The sequence below is a fragment of the Gymnoscopelus braueri genome, assembly GCF_963280865.1.
Source record: "Gymnoscopelus braueri genome assembly, chromosome: 24".
Lineage (NCBI taxonomy): Eukaryota > Metazoa > Chordata > Actinopteri > Myctophiformes > Myctophidae > Gymnoscopelus > Gymnoscopelus braueri.
The window spans coordinates 26,782,267-26,806,129 of NC_137626.1; the positions used below are offsets into that span (position 1 = coordinate 26,782,267).

General features: G+C 39.8%; 1 protein-coding gene across 1 annotated transcript; it reads left to right on the forward strand.

The window, feature by feature from the left end:
- Positions 1-5,781: 5,781 nt before the first annotated feature.
- On the forward strand, positions 5,782-19,015 carry arpc2 (actin related protein 2/3 complex, subunit 2). Its single transcript, XM_080422943.1, has 10 exons — positions 5,782-5,998; positions 7,633-7,667; positions 8,238-8,350; positions 10,984-11,029; positions 12,868-13,054; positions 13,606-13,699; positions 13,990-14,116; positions 14,510-14,610; positions 16,240-16,340; positions 18,414-19,015. The coding sequence occupies exons 1-10, from the start codon at positions 5,925-5,927 to the stop codon at positions 18,439-18,441; spliced, it is 906 nt and encodes a 301-aa protein (XP_080279069.1). The 5' UTR covers positions 5,782-5,924; the 3' UTR covers positions 18,442-19,015.
- Positions 19,016-23,863: the final 4,848 nt, after the last annotated feature.

Genomic DNA, 23,863 nt, shown 5'->3' on the forward strand with positions numbered 1-23,863 from the left:
ACCAGTGAGGAGATCTTGTACAAAACTGTTGTTCTATGGTTGACCTTTAACTTTGGGGTTATTCGCGGTTGAGGTGCCCTTACTCCTAGACCACGCATTAGGCGATAAAGGCTGTGACTGACGGAGACCCCACAGAGAAATCCCCAAATACCAAGACCCAACCCAGGCAGGAGTCATTTTCTTCCTCATCCGAACTCAATGACAACTAGAAAAAGTGCTCCTCGGAGCACCGGTCTCCGCCAGGTCAGGTAGGTTATTGTGGGCCAGCAATGTTCAGAATTTGCCAATCAGGATGGAATATAAAAAATTGGACGGAACCATCTTGATCACTTGACTATAGAGATAATGTGTACTGATTTGCATGATGTTTGGACAAAATTTGTAGGAGTAATATAAAAAAGAAAAATCAGCCTCCTGGTGGCGCTATAATAGGGAAATGTTAAAAGGGTGGCGTTTGTTCTTCAACGTAGTGCGAATGTATGTGCAAAGTTCCACCGCAATCGGACGCTGCGTTCATGATTTCAAATGATCAAAACAGGCCACTCCAGGCCACTCCTGCAAACCTTAGATGTCAATGTTAGCCAATCAGGATGGAATATGAAAAATCAAACAGATCCATCTTGATCACATGACTATAGAGATCATGTGTACCGATTTGCGTGAAATTTTGATGAAATCTGAAGGCTTTATCTCAAAATATGTGTTTTACATAAGTCGGCCTCCTGGTGGCGCTATAAAAGGCCAATGTAAAAAATGCAGGGCAGATGTTTTTCCTTGGCCTCTAGGGAGTATGCGTGCAAAGTTTCACGCAGATCGGTGCAGTTACAGTTAAAAATACAATTTGGCCTTTTATAGCGCCACCATGAGGCTGATTTGAAATTTTCCAAATGGCATTTCTTCCTCGGCCTAGTGGGAATGTGCGTGTGAAATTTCACGGAAATCGCAAGCTGCGTTCATGATTTGAGGCATTTAGTTCAAAATGGACCAATCCTGCAAACTTTGGAAGCCAACCTTAGCCAATCAGGATGGAGTATGTTAAATCAGACAGATCCGTGTTGATCACATGACTATAGAGATACTGTGTACTGATTTGCGTGATGTTTGGATAAAATCTGTAGGAGTAATATAAAAAAATAGATTTTGTACAAATCGGCCTCCTGGTGGCGCTATAACAGGGCCATGTAAAAGATTTGGTGCAGAGGTTCTGAATTGGCATCCAGGGAGTGTGTGCGCGCAGTTCCGCAGCGACCGGGCCAACGGTTTCGGAGATTAGCCGCTCGCAGACAGATGGACACACGGACGGACGGACACACGGACGGACGGACACACGGACGGACGGACGGACGGACGGACAGGGGGTAAAACATACTCTCTCGCCATGCCTTTCGGCCTGGCGGAGACAATTAGCCCAGCCAATCAGTCGTCTTTGAGCCCAGCATTGCATGCTGTGAACCACGTTTAGTAGCTATTATGCTGGTGAGTGACAATGAAATGCATTCTCATGCTTCGTTCTTATCAATTAAATAATCACGTGATTCAATAACTTGGCACTTTACCTCTTGAATGGTTGTCACACATGCACGCTGGGAATCCTTCCTCAACCACTAATAGCCTGGGACATTACAATAGAATCACTGCATTACACCTTAATGTGTTGCACCTTAAAACTGCATTCAACTATGACGTTAACAGAGTATATGGAAATTTTCACTATGTACAAACTAATCACCACACACATATATAGCACATGAAACTAAGACAAACATTTGGAGAGCAGACTTAGTGTGAAGAGTACAGAACACCCATGATTTGCTTCAAAAATCTCTTCACACTTTATTTTTTCTCCAAAGGGGCTACAGAAACAGCACCCGTTAAGGAGGAGGTGGTAAAAGAAAAGGCCCACGTTCAGTCCAACCAGGGCATCTTCCTGGCACCAGGCCTCTTAACCACAGGCTCTTCTGAGGCGATAAAGGCAATGACCGATGGAGCTCCCGCAAAGAAAGCCAAGAACAAAACCAGGAAGAGGTCATCTTATTCATCATCTTCCTCATCATTATCTTCCTCTTCTGACTCCGACCACAAGGACAAGTTGCCCAGCCAGTCAGATAGTTCAAATGCCTCTTTCCTGCCACTTTCTCTGTTTCTTTGAAGGTGTCGTGCCATGAACTATGTTTAGTAGCTTTGATCAGAGATATTTATCAATTAAATAACCCCATTTAAGCCCAACAAATATTTGACTCTTTTGTCTCTTTATGGTTACCGCCCATTCATTGAGATGCAGAGCCTCATTGCTCAACTGTATTGCGTGCTAATTTGAAAGAAAAACAATGTTCTTGGCTCAGTAGCCCTAAGCGACAAGGTATGAGTTAATTAGCCTACATGCTAAACATTTTTCTCTGCCGCCTGAAATGAGAAACATCCATCGCTGTGGCAATTGCACATACCCAAAGGATGACAAGTATGTCTACATACTGTAGTTCACTATGTACTGTGCTATCCAAAAATAAAGGAAGAAAAGCCCCCGCCCTAACCCTAAACCTAACCCTAACCCCGAAAAAGATATATATTCTAAAATAAATAAGTGGGAGAAATTGCGGGTTCCAGCTGGTTGACACACTGCCACTCCCCCAGACCTGCTTGCACATACACACGCACGCAGCACGCACACACACACACACACACACACACACAACACACACACACACACACACACACACACACACACACACACACACACACACACACACACACACACACACACAAACACACAAACACACACACACACACACACACACACACACACACACACACACAACACACAACACACACACACACACACACACACACACACACACACACACACACACACACACACACACACACACACACCATTAGTGTGGAGGATGCAATTATGCATTAATCTATGGAGAAGAACAACGAAGAAGAAGAGGTTTAGGCTGCTCACATCACATGTCCCCTAACACTATAACTTGACCTTACATTCCTCTTTATATTTCAATGTCTGGCTTATATTTCATGTTCCCACATGCCTGACATGTTTGTCATGCAAATAGACCTGTTTGTCATGCAAATAGCAGTTATATTGTTTACACATATACTATAATATTTACACATAGGCTACTATAGCTCTCATTATAAGTTTCATGACATTACAATTGCTTGGACAAGAACTTCCTTTATTTCTTAATTTCTCAAATTAGATGAATGGGCCAACTATAATAAATGATGAGTGCTTCAAATTAGCCTGTATTGGTGCACGTGCTGTGCACCATACATTTAACTCATTCATAGCTACAGTAGGCCTACATACGTTATAATTTTAGAAATGTAGACTTTAAAGTACCTGTCTGTTTTGTTTATGAGGGTCAGCAGAGAGTGGAATGGTTGGCCCCATAAAACACAGGTGTGAAAGTAAACATTCCTCAAGCAGGTCTGCGATATTTTGTAATAGACAATTATTATTATACTACAGGTTCTACATGCCGCGGCCCGAACACCTACGTCACACTGCCGATCCGACCAATATGTCTGAGTCATAGTGTCGGGGGCTTTGTCAGAGTACCTGTTGTACCCATCTGTCTGTGTCTCTTTTGTGCCCATATAGAGCATCGCAGTTCCCGCCCACTTCCTGGTTTTTCGTGGTGCCGGAAGGAACAACTCAATGCATTTTCCCCATTGACATTTCCAAAAATATTTTTATCTATTAATTTAAGCCTCGAATCAAGCCATCATGACATGACATGAATCATGACCATAAAACGTTTGATTCTGTGATTATTTTATTTTTTAAACGGCAAAACAAAGGGTATTTATTAAATATAGTATATCATATAATTAAATATAAAATAAAAAAAATCACAGAAAAAAAACGTTTTATGGTCATGATTCATGTCATGTCATGATGGCTTGATTCGAGGCTTAAATTAATAGATATAAATATTTTTGGAAATGTCAATGGGAAAAATGCATTGAGTTGTTCCTTCCGGCACCACGAAAAACCAGGAAGTGGGCGGGAACTGCGATGCTCTATATGGAGAAGTCTGTTTCTGTCTGTCTACCTGTGTACCTTTTATTCCCATACATGGAGATATCTGTATTTGTCAGTCCTTGTCCCTTTATGCCCATATATGGAGATCCATGATGTCATCAGTATATGCCCAAATATGGGCATGCTGATACGCCCATATAAGGAGATCTCTGTATCTGTCGGTCCTTGTTCCTTTTATGCCCATATATGGAGATCTCTGTATCTGTCAGTCCTTGTCCCTTTCAAGATCATATATAGAGATTCCTGATGTCATCAGTATATGCCCATATATGGAGCTGACTTGTGGTTTGTTTATGGCTATGTTGTCATAGTGACGTGGCCGTGGTTTGTTTATGTTGTCATAGTGACGTGGCCGTGGTTTGTTTATGTTGTCATAGTGACGTGGCCGTGGTTTGTTTATGGCTGAGTCCACCCGCCGGCCGGTTGGCCGGCCGGACAATTTTAATATAGGATAACATCAACAAGTTCAGTTCTATGAGACTAGATTTAAAAGAAGTGCACAGTTAATGACAAGATATAATCCATTTTATATAGCCTATAGAAATACTTTAAAAAAAAAAAATCTAAGTTTAATTTCACTATTATTTCACTGGCTAGAAGTTAGCCCAATGAGAGAACGTATGAGAATGACGTTACATCATAGATTTAACTCTTTCCACTGTTATCTCCTCACCTTCAGTATACAGTTTATTACATTCTGTAATACATTTAAAAAAAAATTTGCTTGTCTTTTTTTCATTGAGCAGACTCAATGATCTGTATATTAAGGAAAGATTTTATTGGGTAGAACTTGTGAACTCATTTAAATGTAACTTCTCTCACTAAAAACCACAATCTACCTATCAGATAAACTGACAGTCAGTGAGTAAGCTGCCAGCCAGACCATGGTAAGTTAATATCCCAATTGCATTGAAGACGATATTCTTTAAATGGTATGAGAATTTGATATTTCCTCAAAAACTCTGAGTTGTTGTAAAGCCTACCGTTTGAATCAAATCGTTTACCAACAAGTCTATTATCTTTAAACTTTCAAAATTAAATATTCTGTTTGTAGAGAATGTCCTTATTATTCAAAATGTTGTATCTAGCTCAATCAAAGTAATGATAGAACATGAGAGAGACCAAGCTAAGGGGGGCATATTTAAAAAATGTTAAATCAAATGACCTTTTATGTATTAATTTAATTCTGTCATATAGAATGAGCACACCTGGAGATTAAATGTAAATGATATTGCATTATATATTCATTTTTGTCTCAAAAGACGTGTTCATTATCTGTGGATTAAAAAGCATTTCTCTTATGTAATTAAAATGTTCAAAATTGCCATTTAATATGAATAATGGCATATATTTGTTTGAATCTACACTATAAAATCCTCCTCCTGAGTGTTTATTTAACTCTGACAGTGTGCAAATGGAACACTCTCAGATATTCAGGTCCCAGAGATTAAAAAACAAAATCAAATAGGTGTCTGTGGCCTGATGCTAGTGCATTGATATTTAAAAGGTTGAGAATCACTGTCTCGTCACACTCACATCACTGAGACAGTGATTCTCAACCTTTTGAATATTATTATATATTATATATATAAATATATATTATACATTATTGATATAATGTAACCTTTTTAGCTCTTTAATTCTAGGGTGGGGAACCATTAGGAACCCCCAGGCTGACGCTCAGGTCACGTGCCCCAGTGAGACACGCGGAAGTGTCAGGAGGAAGCCTTGGCGGAAGCGGGTCTGTCAAGGAAGGGGAAAAAAAAAATCTTTGGCAGAGAAATTTGACACAAAAGAAGCTACAATAACCATACAAAACAACCCAGACCATAAACGACCCGCTGCGGCCGCTGCGATGATTCTGTTAGAAATCAACAACCGGATCATAGAAGAGACGCTGACGCTAAAGTTTGACGCCGCTTCCAACGGGTGAGAGACACAGTGGCTTTTTTTTTTTGGTTTCCAGACGCTTTAGCATCGATGCTAACGTCGGCTAGCATGGCTAGTAAGCCGAGCCGTCTGACGGCCAACAAACCGGGGATGACAGACAGGAGGAAACCCGCTGGGTTATAGCCGTGCATGAAGCGTGCATGAATGTTTGCTGCGGGTTATAATTGATCATTTTAAAAAGAGACTATACAGGTGGAACAGGCACCACTATGGCCAACACACACATACAAACACACACCTATAGATGGGGTGTGTCTGCTGATGCTAACAGCCTAGGTAGCGAGCTAACATGCTAACTGGGTGATCAGTTGTGTATGTATGGTGTCTCTGTTGGTGATTTAAAAATCAATCAATCAAACCCACGTTTAAACAACTCAGTTGATCAGGTTTTATTATTCCACATTGAATGAGATCTAGTGGTGGTTCTCCCACTGTCAGTCAGGTGAACTAGATGTTATGAGTAGCAGAGAACTGCCTCTGGTTTACCTGCCAGTTCAGTTATACAACATCATGTCATTATATTTCTCATTTGGCCAGCTGCTGTAAAGCGATCATGAATTAAGTGCCATTCATCTGTGTAACACTACATAAAGCACTGTACTGTACATGCACCAGTGTTGTTTGTGCCACGGTGGCCAGACTATAACGTAGAGCCCAAGACATCGCCCTTTCCCCCGGCGGCGTCCTTCCGCATTCCTGGGTCAAGTCATTGCAAGCCATTGCTAATATACTGGAGCTCTACAACCTGGGCAAGTCTCAACAACAGTACTGTATCTGCACCGGTTTTGCAGATTTATGAATAACATCTAAAACATATAACATCTAAAAAGTTGGCTATATACACACACACACGAAATATTTTCTTTCACATCAGGGTGTAATGATTTGTAGAATGATGTGCAGGATGTGATTTGTGTATAGATGTGAGGGGGACTTCATTTAACTGATTAAACATTTTTTGAATATTTCATTTTAAAAGAAAAAACCTCTCACTGTGCCACCCCTGTGCCAATAAGGTTGCCTACCCCTGATAGATACACACACACACACACACACACACACACACACACACACACACACACACACACACACACACACACACACACACACACACACACACACACACAGTGTATACAGTATATATGCATGTAAGTTTAGTTAAATATTGAATTCCATATGTCACATCTACGAGTTCAAAACGCGTACCATAGAGTTGTAGACGTACCATAGAGTTGTAGATGTGCTATCTTAGAAAATGTGGGGGAATTTTCACCTATAATTATTATGTGCCCAAATAGGGGTGCCAGGCTGAAAGTGGTTAAGCAATAGCTCAATAACTTTCATGACTTCAAAATAACAGTGGGTTTCTTGAGGTTGAAGGTTACTTTATTTACCCCTCAGGGAAACTTGTCTTGGACATGCCAGCTGGCACATAAAAAAAATACGTACTGTACAATTATATAGTGCAGTAAAAACGTGAAAAAATAAGTACAGACTTAGTGCTTTCAAGTACATTCAAATACGGTGTGCATCAGTTTCCTTGAAACTATTTTCTGTCACCAATGACAGTGTTTCATTGTTCTTTACATCAAACTGTGTTTTCTTCTTGGCAGAACCAAACCAGAGGCTGTGGAGGTGACCTTTGCAGGTGAGGTCATATGTAGACCTGTATTAATGTGAAATATCTGACTGATATTTTATTTTTCAACTTTTTAACTTTTTTAAATGAATCCGTGCTATTGAACACCCTTTACGTCTGTGTTTGGGTTTTTACAAATATTGAACCAATGAAAAGTATTAAAAAGAGCTTCTGACTAAAACCTCCTAACTCCATTGGATCCTCAAACTGTCGTTCAAACCACCCAACTCCAATTTGTGGAGATTGTTGTTTTGTCCATCATTGATTAGAATGACGAAGTCAGATGGGAAAAAAACCTGCTGTATTTGGGTAAAGTGATGATAATATAAGAACACGTGCAAGTATCTGACAATGTCACCATACCAACTTTGATGAGGCAGTATTGTGTTAAACGTTAATATTTTGGATTTTTTGTGGACATTTTGCCCGACAGCAGAGATATAGGGATTAAGTGGTTATAAAAGATACAGCAGTTACTGCCCTGGGTTCAGCCTTATAGATGACTGTAGACCTTTATAGATGACCATTATTAGGCCTTTATATGACAGTAGATCCTAAGCATTTCTCTCCTGGCCATAGACTTCGATGGCGTCCTGTACCACATCTCCAACCCCAACGGGGAAAAGACCAAGGTGATGGTCAGCATCTCCCTAAAGTTCTACAAGGAGCTGCAGGAGCACGGGGCTGACGAGGTGAGAGAAGTACACCCATACACACAATGAGGGTGGGAGACATATTTTTGGGTGTTTATTTTTTTTTACATACCCTGAGGTCTATTTCCCAAATGGGCTGTGTCTGTAGGGTCTTGTTCCTCATAGACATGTTTTTTATACAAGTTAAGACAGAAGCAGACATGTTTGAGCCAGGCTGCTCTTGCAATCACTTCCCACTGTGTGTGTTTGTGTGTGTGTGAGTGAGAATCTTGTGGGAAGTGATTACACACACACACACATGCATATTTATACAGACATATTTTACACTCTCTCTCTTTCTCACACGAGAAGTGTGTGCATAATTATGCTCTTTCTTAAATATTCACACATGCATGCGTACACGCAGTCCTGTTTCCTGTACGTCAACCACTGTGGTTCAAATCCGTCTGTCACATGATAGTTTCATGAGAGAATGTAGTTGGGATTTTGCTGCTCAAACCGTCCTAAAGGCAGAAACCCTGCTGTCGCTAATAAATGTAAAACCTCACATGAGTAAAGCTACAGAAAAGCTGAATATGTCGGCACACACACCCTCTTACACACACACGCTCCTTCTCCTTGTATGGAGATAAAGCCTCTGCTGAAAACAGGAAGTATGCTCTGTGAGTCAGCCAAAGTGAGGAAGTGCTGACTGTGCCGTAGCGCCACCCGCCGCTGCTGAATGAAGTGCCTTGGCTGCCATCCAGTGGACCACTGCCCTCCTCGGTCGCTCAAATTCTACGAGTGCAGACAGGGAGATGCATGGGGTTCAGCAGTACCAAGAAGCCCGCATGAAAAGGAAGCCGTTGACCAGACAGGATGCAGAGTTAGCAGTGGTGGACAAGTAGTCAAAGAATACATACTCCTGGTCAAATATTATTCCACTACAAGTGAAAGATGTTCAGTCAACATTGAACTAAGTATCAAAAGTACAAATTGCATTTTGTTTTTTTTATATGAATGCATTACTTTATTGAAATGTAGACATAAAAAAAAAATGATTTTCTGCTTAAGTGGTTAATTCATAATGTACCTTTTTCCCTTCTAGAAATGTAGTCGAGTCAAAGTCACAAGTATCCAATATAAATAGTCATTTAAGTATAGATGTACTCAAATACAGTATTCAAGTAAAGGTACTTTTACTGTCCACCATTGAGAGTTAGCTTTGGGAGAGAGCAATCCAGATGTTGTTAAGAAATAGAAGGCTTCCTGGTAATCCAATGAGGCTAATTTTGCAACTGATATGTCAAGCATTGTGTTATCTGTGTGTGTGTGCACTCTTTATCAAGATGGATTCACTTCCACAGAAAGATATGGCTTAGCCACATATTTCTGTGGAAGTGAATGCTGGCTAGTGTTCTGCTTGGGCAGGCTGGAGCAAGAGTGAATCATTTAAATACGTTTTTCACCCGACACCCCTGAAGAGCTGCATGTCTTCCATACCTCCGCCTGATTTGCATGATGCCACCTAGCTTAGCGCTGTCATTATGGGGCGGCCATAGCTGAGTGGTTAGTGAGCCCGCCTAGGGAACCAGAGCTGGCCCTGGTTGCCCCAGGTTCGATTCCAGGCTATCCCAGCATATGTGCCGATGATATGAAATTTGTCCCTGAGCAAGACTCTTAACCCCAATTGCTCACAGGTTCTCATTGGAAACAAGACCGCAAGGACTTTCATGAACGACCTGTTAAAAGGAATTAAAGGAATTCCACAGTGACAGGTAGCGATTTCAGACCGGAGCTCTTTGTCTATTTTCATCCGAGCCAAGCTGCAATTATCTTCTCGACACAACCCGCCTCTAATAGACAAGCCTATTGTGGTAGGGCAAGTTTGTCTTGCTGGCTTTTTGGCTTTTAATACTGACACATGACCCCTGTATTCATCATGTCTCTAAATCCTCTCAATAACCCATCTCATGTGAAAGTGGATAGTCCACCTTACTTGACCTACAGTAGTACCGTAGTATATGTATGTTTTGTTTTCATTGATACCGAATATAGAAGTTACAGAAATGTCTATAATATAGATCTCTTAAGGGTCCATTTGGCTCCTAACTATCAGTCATTTAGCTATGTTGAGAACCAGTGGGAGAACAGGATGTTGTGATCCTAATATGCACTTTGTGAGTCCACATACAGTGGGCTTTTAAAACTGTAGTACCACGCCAGCAATGTTGAAATACACATTGGCTACTACTGTAGGTTGGATTCGATTTCTTTTTATATAGATTATTCCGTTTTGAAGTATTTTTTCAAGTGCTACTCAAGTTTTGTCCTGCAAAACCTCACAGACCCTCTCAGCCCCATATGAGCCAGAGTTCCAGGAGGAGGGGAGAGACCATTCTCATGACTCCACCAGCCTACCTTTTTATAGGCTTTTATATAAGCGAGCTCTTAAGACACACCGCTTCGGCAAATGTTATGTCACATTTTCACATGTTCTCCTCACGGTAGCATGATGGGATTCAGGTTAGAAATAGGCAAAGTTGCCCTTTAATGTTCCTTCATTTTATTTGTTAATATGTTTTCTGTAATGGCTGTTTTCCTATTTTTTCTTGGTTTCATTGATCTTCTTGCAAGACCTGTTGTAAACTCTGTGCACATTGAAATAAAATGTGTTACTCCTGTCATTTCAGCTCCTGAAGAGGGTCTATGGAACATACCTTGTTGCTCCAGAGTCAAGTAAGTTGGTTGTGCAGACACCCCCCCCCCCCCCCCCACTGAACACAGCATTCAGAATAGTTTGTTTGTTTGTTTTTTGCATGAAAGAGATTCCCCAGCGAGTTCTTCCAGCGTTCATCCAACATGGCTTAATGCACAGCTTAATTGGTTGATTGACAGCCTGTCATGGTTGGTGCCTTTGAGCCTGTGAGTTCACCCAGTGAAGCCTTTGTCACCTTTGTCATCAAAGACATCTAGTTTTGATTTCCGGTTTACCCGGTTCAGTGTAGGAGCTTAAACCGGTTAGATTTTATGAGGATCGACTGAACATGTTACACATCATTACGAGAGCCGTGCTGGCAAATAAAAAATAGCCTACAGCAACCACTGTCAATATTGTCGCGTTTGCTTGCGTGACGGCGCTAAATCAGTCTTGTGTTGCAGTATTGGTAATAAGCCATATAATAATGTGACTTAACATAATGTTATGTTTGTTTACATATGGAGTCATGCACTGGGCTTAGATGAGAATCAACATCACATAGCGTTGCATTGTGGAGGGTTCTGTAGGCAACTCGGCCATTGCGGTAGCATGTGTTGTGTTTATAGTATAACAATATGCATGTATTATAGCAGCTAGTGGCTGCTGTAGTTGTACACATCGAACACAAAATAAATTATACAAGGCAAAAGATCAGCGAAGGAAATGACTCTGAGCTGACCGGTAACAACAAGGAGGAGATCAGATTTATAATAATAATAATGGCTCAGATTTATATAGTTGTTTTCTAAGTACCCAAAGTGGCTTTACATAAAAGGAAGGAACCAACTTTATTAAGAAGAAAAAAAACAAATAGATTTCTCTGACACTCACACAGCGTGTTGTTTACAAAGCGTGAATATCGAAACATTTGACCCCCGCACCTGCTGTTTTAATTAAAACCAGCCTTTTCTTCCGAGATGCATGGAATGATAAATGAACAAGCTCGTCTCTGTCAACGGGCAGCTTCATCGAAAAACGCAACAAACCTGTGTTGGTTACAGAGTTCATGTGTTTTGACAAGAGGAGACATGGCAGAACGACTCACTTGGTGTTAAAGAAAATAAAAACTGTGCTAATATGACAACATTATGGATTTGAATCTGACGATGGAGATGGACATGAAACCTTGTAAAGACTTCCTTAAAAATAATTTATTTATGACTACTAAATTTCCCCAACAGGATCAGTAAAGGTCTATATAAGCGGCCCCAAGTGGCCAAAGTAGCACTTGAGTTCCTCACCCTAGGGATCAATGAAGTGGAATCTAATCTAATACATCATTGTGATACCCTATGGTGGTATCATGCAGATATGAAAAGGGAGGCTTTTCATGTAAAACCGCTTATGTCGCAGTTTAAATCCACTGCTTCATTGCAGTGCTGTATGATGTCATCTTGTTTGTTCCTTTTTTCTAACTTGACTGTAATATCTTATCAGACAACTTCCTCAATTTGAAACTGTTTTTTTTTGTTTTGTGTTGATACAAGTTACTCTTCAAATAGGGTAGGCATAATAAGCCTCGGCTTCAGCCTATACCTTTCAGTGGCATTTTGTACTAAACTGTAGTATTTATTCATGTTCTGTTAAAAGTAACCCTATACACTAAATACTTTGTGTTAATTTATCGGTTTGCAACTCTGAGAGTTGTAGTTGTATGTACAAATGTAACCAAATGGACCTGTAAGGGTCCATTTGTGAATTTGTAAATGTGTGCACACTCAGAGTTCAATTAACTTGTAAACTGGTTATTTGTTCAGGCTACAATTTGTTCAGGCTTCAATGTGTCCTCATCATCTTTACCTGATTCTTTTCTCAGGCTACAATGTGTCCCTGCTGTTCGACCTGGACGCCGTGCCAGCCAACAAGGAGGAGGTCATCCACCAAGCGGGCATGCTGAAGAGGAACTGCTTCGCCTCAGTCTTTGAGAAATACTTCACGTTCCAGGAAGAGGGCAAGGAGGACTCGTCCAGAGCCGTGGTCCACTACAGAGACGACGAGTCCATGTAGGTCTCTATTCCTGTGCCTGTACAAAAAGAGAAGACACATTTGACACGGGAGTGATCATGTTTTGGCACGTTTGTATGTCTACTGATAAGCACCAAATTATGCAGAGGAAGTACCCGTACACGTTTGTTGTTGTTGTTTTCACATTATGTGTTTTTTTAAATTATATTTAACTTTTAATTTTATAATGGACGTTAATTGTGGTCTGATTGGGCTGAAACCATGCCCAAATATGGAGTCCTACAGCATAGATAACGTCATTGACTGACGTCATAGCATTGCGCTCCACTCGAAAATCTTTCTAGTTTCTTTTTTTGTTGTGGTAACTCAGGTTGACGTCTAAATGCCAAATTATTTCCTAATTTTGTCTAAGCATTCATGACTAGCTTAAGGAAAGTGCAGTTAAGATGTTGACCAACCTGCTTAAAAGTCTCTCACCACATTGCACTGTGACCTTAGAGTTAGACTAAACCTTTTGCCCCTTAATTATCATTCTTACCTTAATCCTTTTATCAGTGGAGGTCAAATCATTGACATGTTGTGTCCTCAGGTACGTGGAGGCCAAGAAAGACAGAGTGACGGTGGTGTTCAGCACGGTGTTCAAAGACGATGATGATGTCATCATCGGCAAAGTCTTCATGCAGGTCAGTGGGTCGTCTAATGGTCTGGTCGGCGAGGCTGGAGCGAAACCCGATCGCACCTTATTTGTCCAAGCTTAGGGTCTATGTTTAGGTACACTGGTCTGAATTTGTACAAGTGTATAGCGGGTGACTGGGAACTGGTGTACTATCACGAAATGAGGCTTTTGAGGTTTTTCTTTTGCAAGATAAAGGCCCATTTTATTTCGGGGCAGGGGGGTGAGAGATTCTTCTCTTAGTATGTCAAACATCGCTCCTATCTTTTCACACGTGTGCATATCTTTGTGTGTGTTTAGGAGTTCAAGGAGGGCCGGAGAGCGAGCCACACAGCCCCACAGGTGCTGTTCAGCCACCGGGAGCCCCCTTTGGAGCTCAAAGACACAGATGCTGCTGTGGGAGATAACATTGGATACATCACCTTCGGTCAGTCCTTTTCTTAACTGTTAGCGCCACCAACCATAAAGAGATAACATTGGATAGGTCAGTCCTGTACATAACCGTTAGAACCACCAACATTAAAGGGCAACTGAACCCGGTTGATAACCTCAGTCCTATTGTTTTATTTAGCATGGATATATGAAAGTCTTACATAATGCTTTCCTGTGCATTCTGTGTCAAGAGCTCGCTCTCAAAACATCCTACATTAACAAAAGAAAACCATGTTTATTTGGATTGTTTAAGTATGGTTTATTTTAACCCCCCTGTAAAAAAATTATATGGTTTTGTCTCATTTTATATGCTACTGTATACTATTTTCTTGTCTTGATTTATTTTATACTAACGTATAAACCTCTGGTTTTCTCTCTGTTGGTCCAGTGCTGTTCCCTCGTCACACCAATGCCAATGCCAGAGACAACACCATCAACCTCATCCACACCTTCAGGGACTATCTGCACTACCATATAAAGTGCTCCAAGGTGAGGCTGCTTAATACTTAGTTCAGCGGTTCTCAAACTTAAAACATTGTCAAGGACTCCCAGTTGGATATGCATGAGGCCAAGTACCCCCATTTATTAAAATGTTCTGTTTCTGGGACCCCAAACTACACAATAAAATCCTAACTCTGGGAGTGTACGAATGGAAACCAAATGGACCCATTTTTACACTCCCAGAGTTACAGACCCATATCTCCTCAAGGACCCCTTGGAGTCCCTGGACCCCAGTTTGAGAACCACTGGCTTAGTTTACGTCTACTCTGTTGTATAAATTAACCCATTAAAACCGGGAAAGCATCTGTGTCATTTTAAATTTTAGCGTTGGCTATTCAAAAATAGCTCACAGCACGGCACAAAGTGACACGCTGAGCTTGTACATCTGCTGTTTTTTGACATATTTGAAAAATCTTGAAAGTGTACTGCTGATTTAGAAGGCATTTGTAGAATGGGTTAAGTCAATAGGCATACATGTGTATTAGGACGGCATGATTCTGATGGGGGGGGCGGTATTGTGATATCGTTCACAACATTTTTATTAATCAGAAAAGAAAAAAAAGATGATGTTCTATAACTATGAACTAAATTACCACGTTCAAAGCAAAATGGTGAGAAAGTGTGTAGGCGTTGGTACTATATTCCCAAGGCTGACAGGTACGGTATGTGAGATGTAGCTAATTGTCTCTTAAGATCAAAGATGGTGAAGTGAATGCTTCAGGAAACAGGTGTTTATCATTACTGACCCCCTCCTCGTCCTCTTGTAAAAACCAAAAGAGTTGCTGGCCTCCATTCTTGCCAAAATGTAATAATACGTTCCATGCCACATTCACAACGATCCTGAAACTTCTACACAATAGAAAGTCCAAGTGAGACTGGGGGAGTGGCTGTTCTGTACTTCCAATTGACCATAACCTCTAATTAAACCTGTTCCCTCGCATGATTGGCATTTCAGAGGCAGATATGTCGGTAGGAACCTAGTATGTAAAATATGTTACGATGTGACACTGAAAACAAATCATCTTCAATGAAAGGCTTTCACTACATAAACCCTGGCATCTCTGTTTTGGGCAATTTTCTTTAAAACATACTGTAAATAGCAGATCTGCAAGTTCACAACGTTTAAATTAGCTATATTCACTTGTAGATGTGGTATTTTCGCTATTTGTGGCTTGTAGTCTCTAGGATGGTATATGTGGTTTAAATGTGCAAGTAAGTAGCTGTGGGGAGAAGGAAAGTTTTTCATGCGTTTTTACATTTATCATACCTTAAATTTAAGTTTATCTGTTACTAAACATTCATTTGCATAGATAAATTAACGTATCACTCACTACTGTATGTATTAAATATACAAGAAAATAATCAGACTGGGTGTGTACACGCTGGCCTTTTGTTTGTTTTTGTCTGACTCGTGTGTGTGTGGCCACGTGCACATTCATCGGATGAATGAATGTGTCAAGGAGGGAACAATTGGGGCGTGTGTGTTTAGTCTATGATTTTGAGTGTGCGATTTATGCACTGAGCTCAGTAAGCAACTATTCACCCCCCACCCCCCTTGCGCGCACACACACACACACACTGTTTTAAACTTGTTTGGTTTGCGTGTCCCTTCCACAGGCCTACATTCACACACGTATGAGGGCCAAGACTTCCGATTTCCTTAAGGTTCTGAACCGAGCCCGGCCAGACGCTGAGAAGAAGGGGATGAAGACGATGTCGTAAGTAGCCGCTGAATCCACCCCACTACAACTTTTTTTTTGTATCTATGGCAGATGTAAATGGCAGATGTACAAGCTCAGAAGTTCTGAGCTTGTTTGTGTAGATCGGCTATTTCTTACGCCACCATTGCACAACAACTACTGTACTGTATAATACAGGGCTTAAGTGGTAATCAATTTAGTTGATTATAAAAAATAAATTTGTTTTTTTTCCCGGATCAATTCATTGATATAATAAATGAATGAATGAATTATCACAAAAAAAACTGCTTCTCAATTAACATACATGAGCAAGATCAAGTCTGTTAGAGATTCTACATTTCGGTTTCGATATATTTCTGGTTAATTGCCCAGTCCTTGTTTGTAGTATTGAAAATGAGCTGGTTGTCATCCATGCAAGTCACAGCTACAGCGTTAGCCAAGGTTTGTAGTGATGAACAAACTCCAACCAACCACCGAACAAAGGTAGAGGGTGTGTGTGTGTGATGGGTTCCAGTCTGTCTCCATAACTCAAATACTTACCTCTATTTTATTTTACCACTTGTTTGTTATTTCAAGTTATTGCTCCATATTTACTGTACGTAAGCATCTGACTTCAGTTTCAGCTGCACTGTGAAGTAAACCGCAGCTTGATTTTTTTATTGTCAGAGAACCTCAATCAGGTGTTTTGTTTTAATTTGTTTTCTTACAAGGATTGTAAGAAGTCAGTGAAGTCAGTGCAGCTACATATTCTGGCTTCTCTGAACCCAGCTGCGGTCTTGGGAGCAATCTTTCTGTGTGCTTTGGAGGTGTGGGGGGTTTGGATGTTTATAGCTAGGCATAACTTGTTGCACTGTTTGAAGTGGGGCTGATTGGAATTTTTATAGGCACTTTGCACAGAAGACATGCAAAGCTGGGACACAGGGCGAGTCGGCCACACACATACGCCATTTAATCCTTACGAGTTCAAAACAATTGGTGTATCCAGCCCCTGGTGTCTGAGAACATTGCAATCCCTTTGCTCAGATGTTAATGTTTAACCAGAACAGTATCACCTAACAGTAGCTTTGTTCCTGTGCATCAACAATGTTCTGGGAGAGGACTGTTTATTTAGTAATACTATTCCACTACAGTAACTATAAACTGCTGCCCTACTGCACTAACTGCCTAGGTTTCAGGTTGAAATAATGAAATCCAAGGAATTATGTTTCTGAGAAAAAAAAAACACAACTGGCAGCATGTGCAGATAGAAAAGCGTTTTGTTTTGGTGTTTTCTTTGCTTAGCTATAAAATATTACATTAATTAACATAACTGCCTGGTAGTGGGGATTTCCTGCTTGTTGTATCCATTTCTGGGGCGTTAACAAAAGCAAAAAGTTTAGTTTTCTGTGCTTTCTATCCTGCAAGAGTGGCAGAAAGTAAATCAATGAGTAATTAAATGATGTAATTATGTACATTGAAGATTGTCAAATAATCTGTTCCACTAATAATTTCCATAATCCAGTCCAATAAACCGCAGCTGTATGGTTAATTTAGTAGTCCCCCCCACCAGAAGGCTTAATGCCTGATTTATACGCGATTGCACACCTGAAATAGCTCTACAAGTGAGCTTGTAGATCTGCTATCTTCGGTGCACAACACTCAACACTCATTTAGGGATGGTGGGGGGGGGGGTCAGGTAACAAACGTAGGCCAGTGTGTGACCTTTAAAAGGTCAGTATTGTTTTGATGCTAGATAGTATCAGGTGTAGCTTAATACATTTGATAGCTTCATCTGTCGTCTCACGCATGTGTTTGACATGCAGCTACATATTTGCTCATCACTTATGGCCCCTAAGAATGGAAGCATTTCTGTGTGTTGACACTTGGCACAGTGTACTCACTGTATGTAATTAGAACTCATTGTTGAGTTTTGATGCCTTTTGTTACACGTGTACTGGCATGTCATCTAGACATCTTTTTCAATTGTGTTTTTCTTATATCTCCTTATAAGTCTTTACTGTACGCTTAGATGAAATTTTTAACCACAGTAAATCACCAACTAAAAGAAAAACTGTACAAAGTCGGTAAAATGATATGTTTTCATTTTTACAGGGGCAAGACATTCTCCCACGCAATCTGACCCGCACCTCGAGACTCGACGCCACATCGGACAGGATTCCAGGATGCTCTTATGCCCCGCCCCCAACCCCGTCCCCAAATCGTGTCCAGTCTGTTTTTGTTTTTGTTTGTATGTTTTATTTCCAAGCAAAAATAATGATAAAGTTGGCTCTTCTTTAAAAACAAAGTTGGCTCTACTTAGGGAAGGCTTGAGAAAAAATGAAAAGGGGCATTCCTTTGCTTTGCATACGGTAGTTAAAAAGAGAATTATTAGTCCTATATAAATATATATATATGAAAGAACAAAAAAAAAAGAAATTTTTGATACGATATCTTTTACTCCATTTGGTACTCTTGCCTTGCCTGTTCTCCCTCCATCATGTACCGTGACCTGGTGTTCCTTATCCCTCCACCCCAACCAGTAGTACCATAGTAACCATGCATTTTGCTCAAGTCAACATACCAACTCTCTTTTCCCTCTCCGTCAATCTCTCTCTCCCTCCCTCTCTCTCTCTCTCCCTCTCTCTCTGTGCTTTCATGTTGTCTGTACCATTGTCATTGGAAAAATAATTAATAAATTGATCTTGTAAAAAGAAGCACATCTTTCATTGGTAAAATGGTGTGTGTCACGCTTTGTCTTTTGCGTACACATTGATATACTGTACGTAATTCATATTATTTATTTATGTAATTTATTTATAAATATTTAATAATTTGACTGCGGTTGTGTCATTTAGATGATCCAGCAATGAATACAGCCTACGCAAAATGAGAAGTTTTACATAGGCTTCTCCAGCTCATAGCAAACCCCTCAACACACAGAATGTATTGGGAAGTGTTATGTCAAGTTTTCACGTGTAGACATTAAAATGATAGGATTCAGGTCAAAACAAATCGGCAAAGTTGCCGTTTAACATTGTTATAGAGTAGTAGGCTGTTCATATGAAAGCTAAGCCTGGTGGTGTGTTTCATATTACCAACTTTTGTGTTCCCAGTCGAAAATGACCGATACATATTTATAAATCCATCATTCTACTATATTATCACCTGATGTATTAGAATGATATAGTTAAGTTATCAACTTTATTTGTGATAATTATGACAACTACTTGTTTTTGAATAAACATATAATCTTGATTATTGTGACTATAGCACATACTGTACTGTACCTGAGGAAATATATTATGCTATTTATCACCTGTGCCTTGCAAATATGTGCACTGTAATTTAGGCACATTGATATGTCTTGGTGTACACAGTGTGTACACAGAATCAACAGACCCATGTATACTTGCATGTACATGCTTCCAATTTTCTATGTAGATGTGTTGGTCATGTTTATCACTGTGGTTTGGAACAGATCAAATACCATTAACCGTGGGACATGGCCCTGGCCTGGGGTCCTACCAATGACGGTCTTCCTCTCCTCAGGTGGGGATGAAAACTAGAACACATTCTGATTTCTTAATAATAGTATCTAAAATGTATATAGTGCTTTACATTGGGGGGAGTTGAAAACAAAATAACCTTTATTAGGAAAATAACACCAAGAAAGGGCTAAGACTAAGGAATAAAATCAATGCATCAGCAACCTCAGCAGAACCCTCGTCAGTTTAATTGCTCCTCATCAGTGGTCTCATGGTCTAGATCAGTGGTTTCCAATCAGTCTGGTGTGCTATGAGACAAGTCCTGGTGTGCCTTGGAATTTTGTGACAACCACACATTGTTATTGCAAATATACAACAATACAAAAAAATATTAATGATCTTTTAATTTACTATTTCAGTAGCCTATGTGTGTACTCATTTCCCAATACAGAGGCAAGTTGTATTACCCTGAAAAATGTTTTAACCACTTTGAACCTGGTTTACCTATTTGTGACACGTTTACATTTGTTTTACATTTTTTTTAAATTCTCAAACAGTGAAAATATTATAAAATACATTTTGACTTGCCTTTTTGTGTGCCTTGGGCACAAAACATTTGAACTCCACTGATCTGGATCATACAAGTGTTGTCTTCCTCTTCTAATGCATCAGTTTCATCCTGCACTCCTCAGAGCCCCACATATATCGTGATACATTTGGTCATTGTGCTCAAGCTTTATATACCTGACCACTGAGCTTAGAGAAATGTCACGCACATTACTGAAACAATGTTCTGATCGTGAGAATGGAAGTATTTTTGATAACCAATCAGAATATTAACATTTTGTCTGAAAGGGGTTGCCAGGAAAACCTGAGAAGGGGTGAGGGGGGTGAAGTGTGTGTGTGTGTGTGTGTGTGTGTGTGTGTGTGTGTGTGTGTGTGTGTGTGTGTGTGTGTGTGTGTGTGTGTGTGTGTGTGTGTGAGAGAGGTGTGTTGTGTTGTGTGAAAGCTGCACACAGTAGGTCTGGATAACCTTAAGTTTTGGTGCTTTTTCATTTATTCATGAATTCAATCTTCATTTAATAATCGATAGAGGGAAGCCCTCATTTGCAATGGTTTCAAGAATACAATTCACACAACAAAATGTCAAACACAATAATTCATCAACAAACTTGTGTAAAACAGTCAGATGATGATGGTTGAACTTAACATAACCCTGAGGCACCCAGGGGGGACAAGATAATTCAGTTTCAAACCACATGCCAGGACATTCCAACCATATCAACTGTCTTCCAACTTGGTCAACCATCAGCAATAAGAACTTGTTGGAGAATGACATAGTCATACCATTGTGTTTTGTGTGAATGGATGAAATACATGTGCAATTTAAAATTGCACAAGTCACAAGCTAGTGGTCATAAGGAAATTACAGCCAATATGGGTGTTTTTGTTTTCCTTTGAAAATATTAAGCTGTTTGTATTTTTGGGGTTATTACTGGCCACAAGAGAGCAGTTGGTGGTGGGACTAGCTCTGGTCCAACTGTAGACGCTCTGGACCAGATTAGTGGGTCACATCACCCAATCACTGATTAATTAGACACAGGTGTGTAATTCCCGGTACGTCTACGCAAGCACTCAAGCACCTAGAAACAATAGTACGTTCATATCATAGTATAATAGTAACCTAAACCTAATAATAGACACAAGTGTGAGGTTGGGTATTGTACAAAACAAGTGCTGCTGTTCTGGATGCCAATAAGGAACCAAAGACTGGGAGATGTGCGAGCGCATCAGGAACAACTAAATGATGTCCAACCATGACTGTCACTGACTGGACTGAGCTGGACTGAACACAATAAAGTTACCAATACTAACATTTTCACCTTTTGTGCACATTTTACATCATATGGTAGGGCAGGCTATCCAAACTTGTCTGTTCTGAAACAACAAACATGGCCCAGACCTCAGGATTTCTCAAAACCCACCCACACCAATTCTCTGAATGTACATAGTGTCCCCATGACCACTTTACTGTATATCACCAAAGTATCGAGTCCCCCTCCAAAAAACTAATTTCTCTTTACCTTTTCTGTGCAAACTTTTAGTTATTCTGGGTTTCATTTATTCTTACAATTTGATACTTCATCAGACTGATGAATTCACAACTTAATCCAGGGAACTGTTTAGCTTAAAGGGATATTTCACTTTCAGACATGGTTGGGGTCATTTTAACATCTACTCAGGCTTTTGTGTACACCCCAGACAGTTTTTAAGTTGCTTGTTTCAGTATGTAGATATTTGATATTCATTTTATCAGACACGCCCCTTCCTATTCCTATTGGATTTTCTATTGTAAGTTTTAAATACATGAAAAAAGTAATTGAAAAAACATGGCCCCCTCACGCATTAGAAGGACATATCAGTCACCAGAAACAAGGAAGGGTGTTTTCGATGAATCTATTATGGTTAAAATGGAGTTTGGAGTTGTATAGGAAGGGGCAAATTCTAACACAAAAAGTTAGAATATGGCGACAAGAGGTTTCTGCAGGGTCTGATATAATAAATATCAAATATCTAAATACTGAATCAAGCAACAAAACTGTATGGGGTGCTCACAAAAGTTAAAATGACCCCAAACATGTTTGAAAGTGAAATGTTAAAAATGTCAGCACACATTCATGCTTCTAATATATCATTCAGGGAGTTGGGTTGTGCTTCTACTGCACAATATCATTAAAGTTAAAAGGTAAACAATAACATGGTTTAGTGTCAACCAAATGTCATGTCCTGTGTGTTTATTTACTTCCTTATTCAATATGCATACACAGGTTTTCTTATGCTTATGCAACAATGTCAACAATTCAAATTTCACACCCAAGGCAAATAAAATAAAGTGATGCTGATCCTGCTGTGCCTACACTATAATGCTGATCTCATTACTGCTGTTGACAGCACATTTATGTCTTATGTTCTTAATTTGATCTTGAAGAGATAATGGCAAAACCACACGCAGTTTATTTTAATCAGATGCCACTATTATCACAGATCTACCATCAGTGCACTATTACTCTAACCTGACAGAGACTATCTGATGAACTGCAATTGATGTGTATAGTATATTGGAGTTATTTAAGGTTCTTGATGAGCCATTCAGTAGTTTGTAATTTGGTTGTGTGGTTATGTGGTAGCCTGGTAGGCTATGGGAGCCAAAGTGTTTTAAAAGGTGTTTAAAAACAAAATCCCCATAGCCATTTAGTCCTGGGTCATTGTCACCTTGCTAAACTAATGGCCAAAGTCATTTTTTTCAGGAAAAATAAAGAACTCATACAAAACAAAACTATATGATATTTCTTAATCATTTCACCCAAAACGTTTATAACAAATTATGACTATTAAAATAAAAATAACACTGTCTCTCAGTTATGTAACATAAGAGATTTAAATAGGTTTAAATATGATTAAATCGGACTTATTTTTTGACTGATTTACTGATTTAGGCAATTCTTTGGAATGTTTTTTGGCCTAAGTCACAAAACCATGTGACCATGTGAATTAGTTTAGCAAGGTGACGATTTGTAAAATGATTTCATAACAGCCAGCAGGTTTAGTATCTGAGCACCCAAGTGTCAAATTTCAGACCAGGTGGTGAGCATCTAGACAAAATAGCCAGCTACAGTAATACGGTTTCTTTTAATCTCAGCACAACTTACCATGTTAAATTACAAATAAACAAACCAAACCAAAAAACATCTTGGTACTAAAGTACTAAACGAACAAATTACCTTTTAATCAGTACACCAGCAGGTCTAATTTGGAAAGAGTTGAGACTAACCAATTTCAACCTGGTGTCCCTATTTTGGGCATGTCATTATAGCAAAAATAGCTCATTTACAAGCTCACAACATGTCACATGTCATTTTCAGTATTTTTTAGTTAGGGGTGGGGACAGGTACTATGGGCAGTGCCTTGTTAAATAGTGAAACTCGTAAATATTATTTCGTTTACAGAAAAAGAAAGTAGTCCCGTACTAAACAGTGTTTAGGTTATTTAGTGTTTAGAACATTTAAAGTAGTTTAC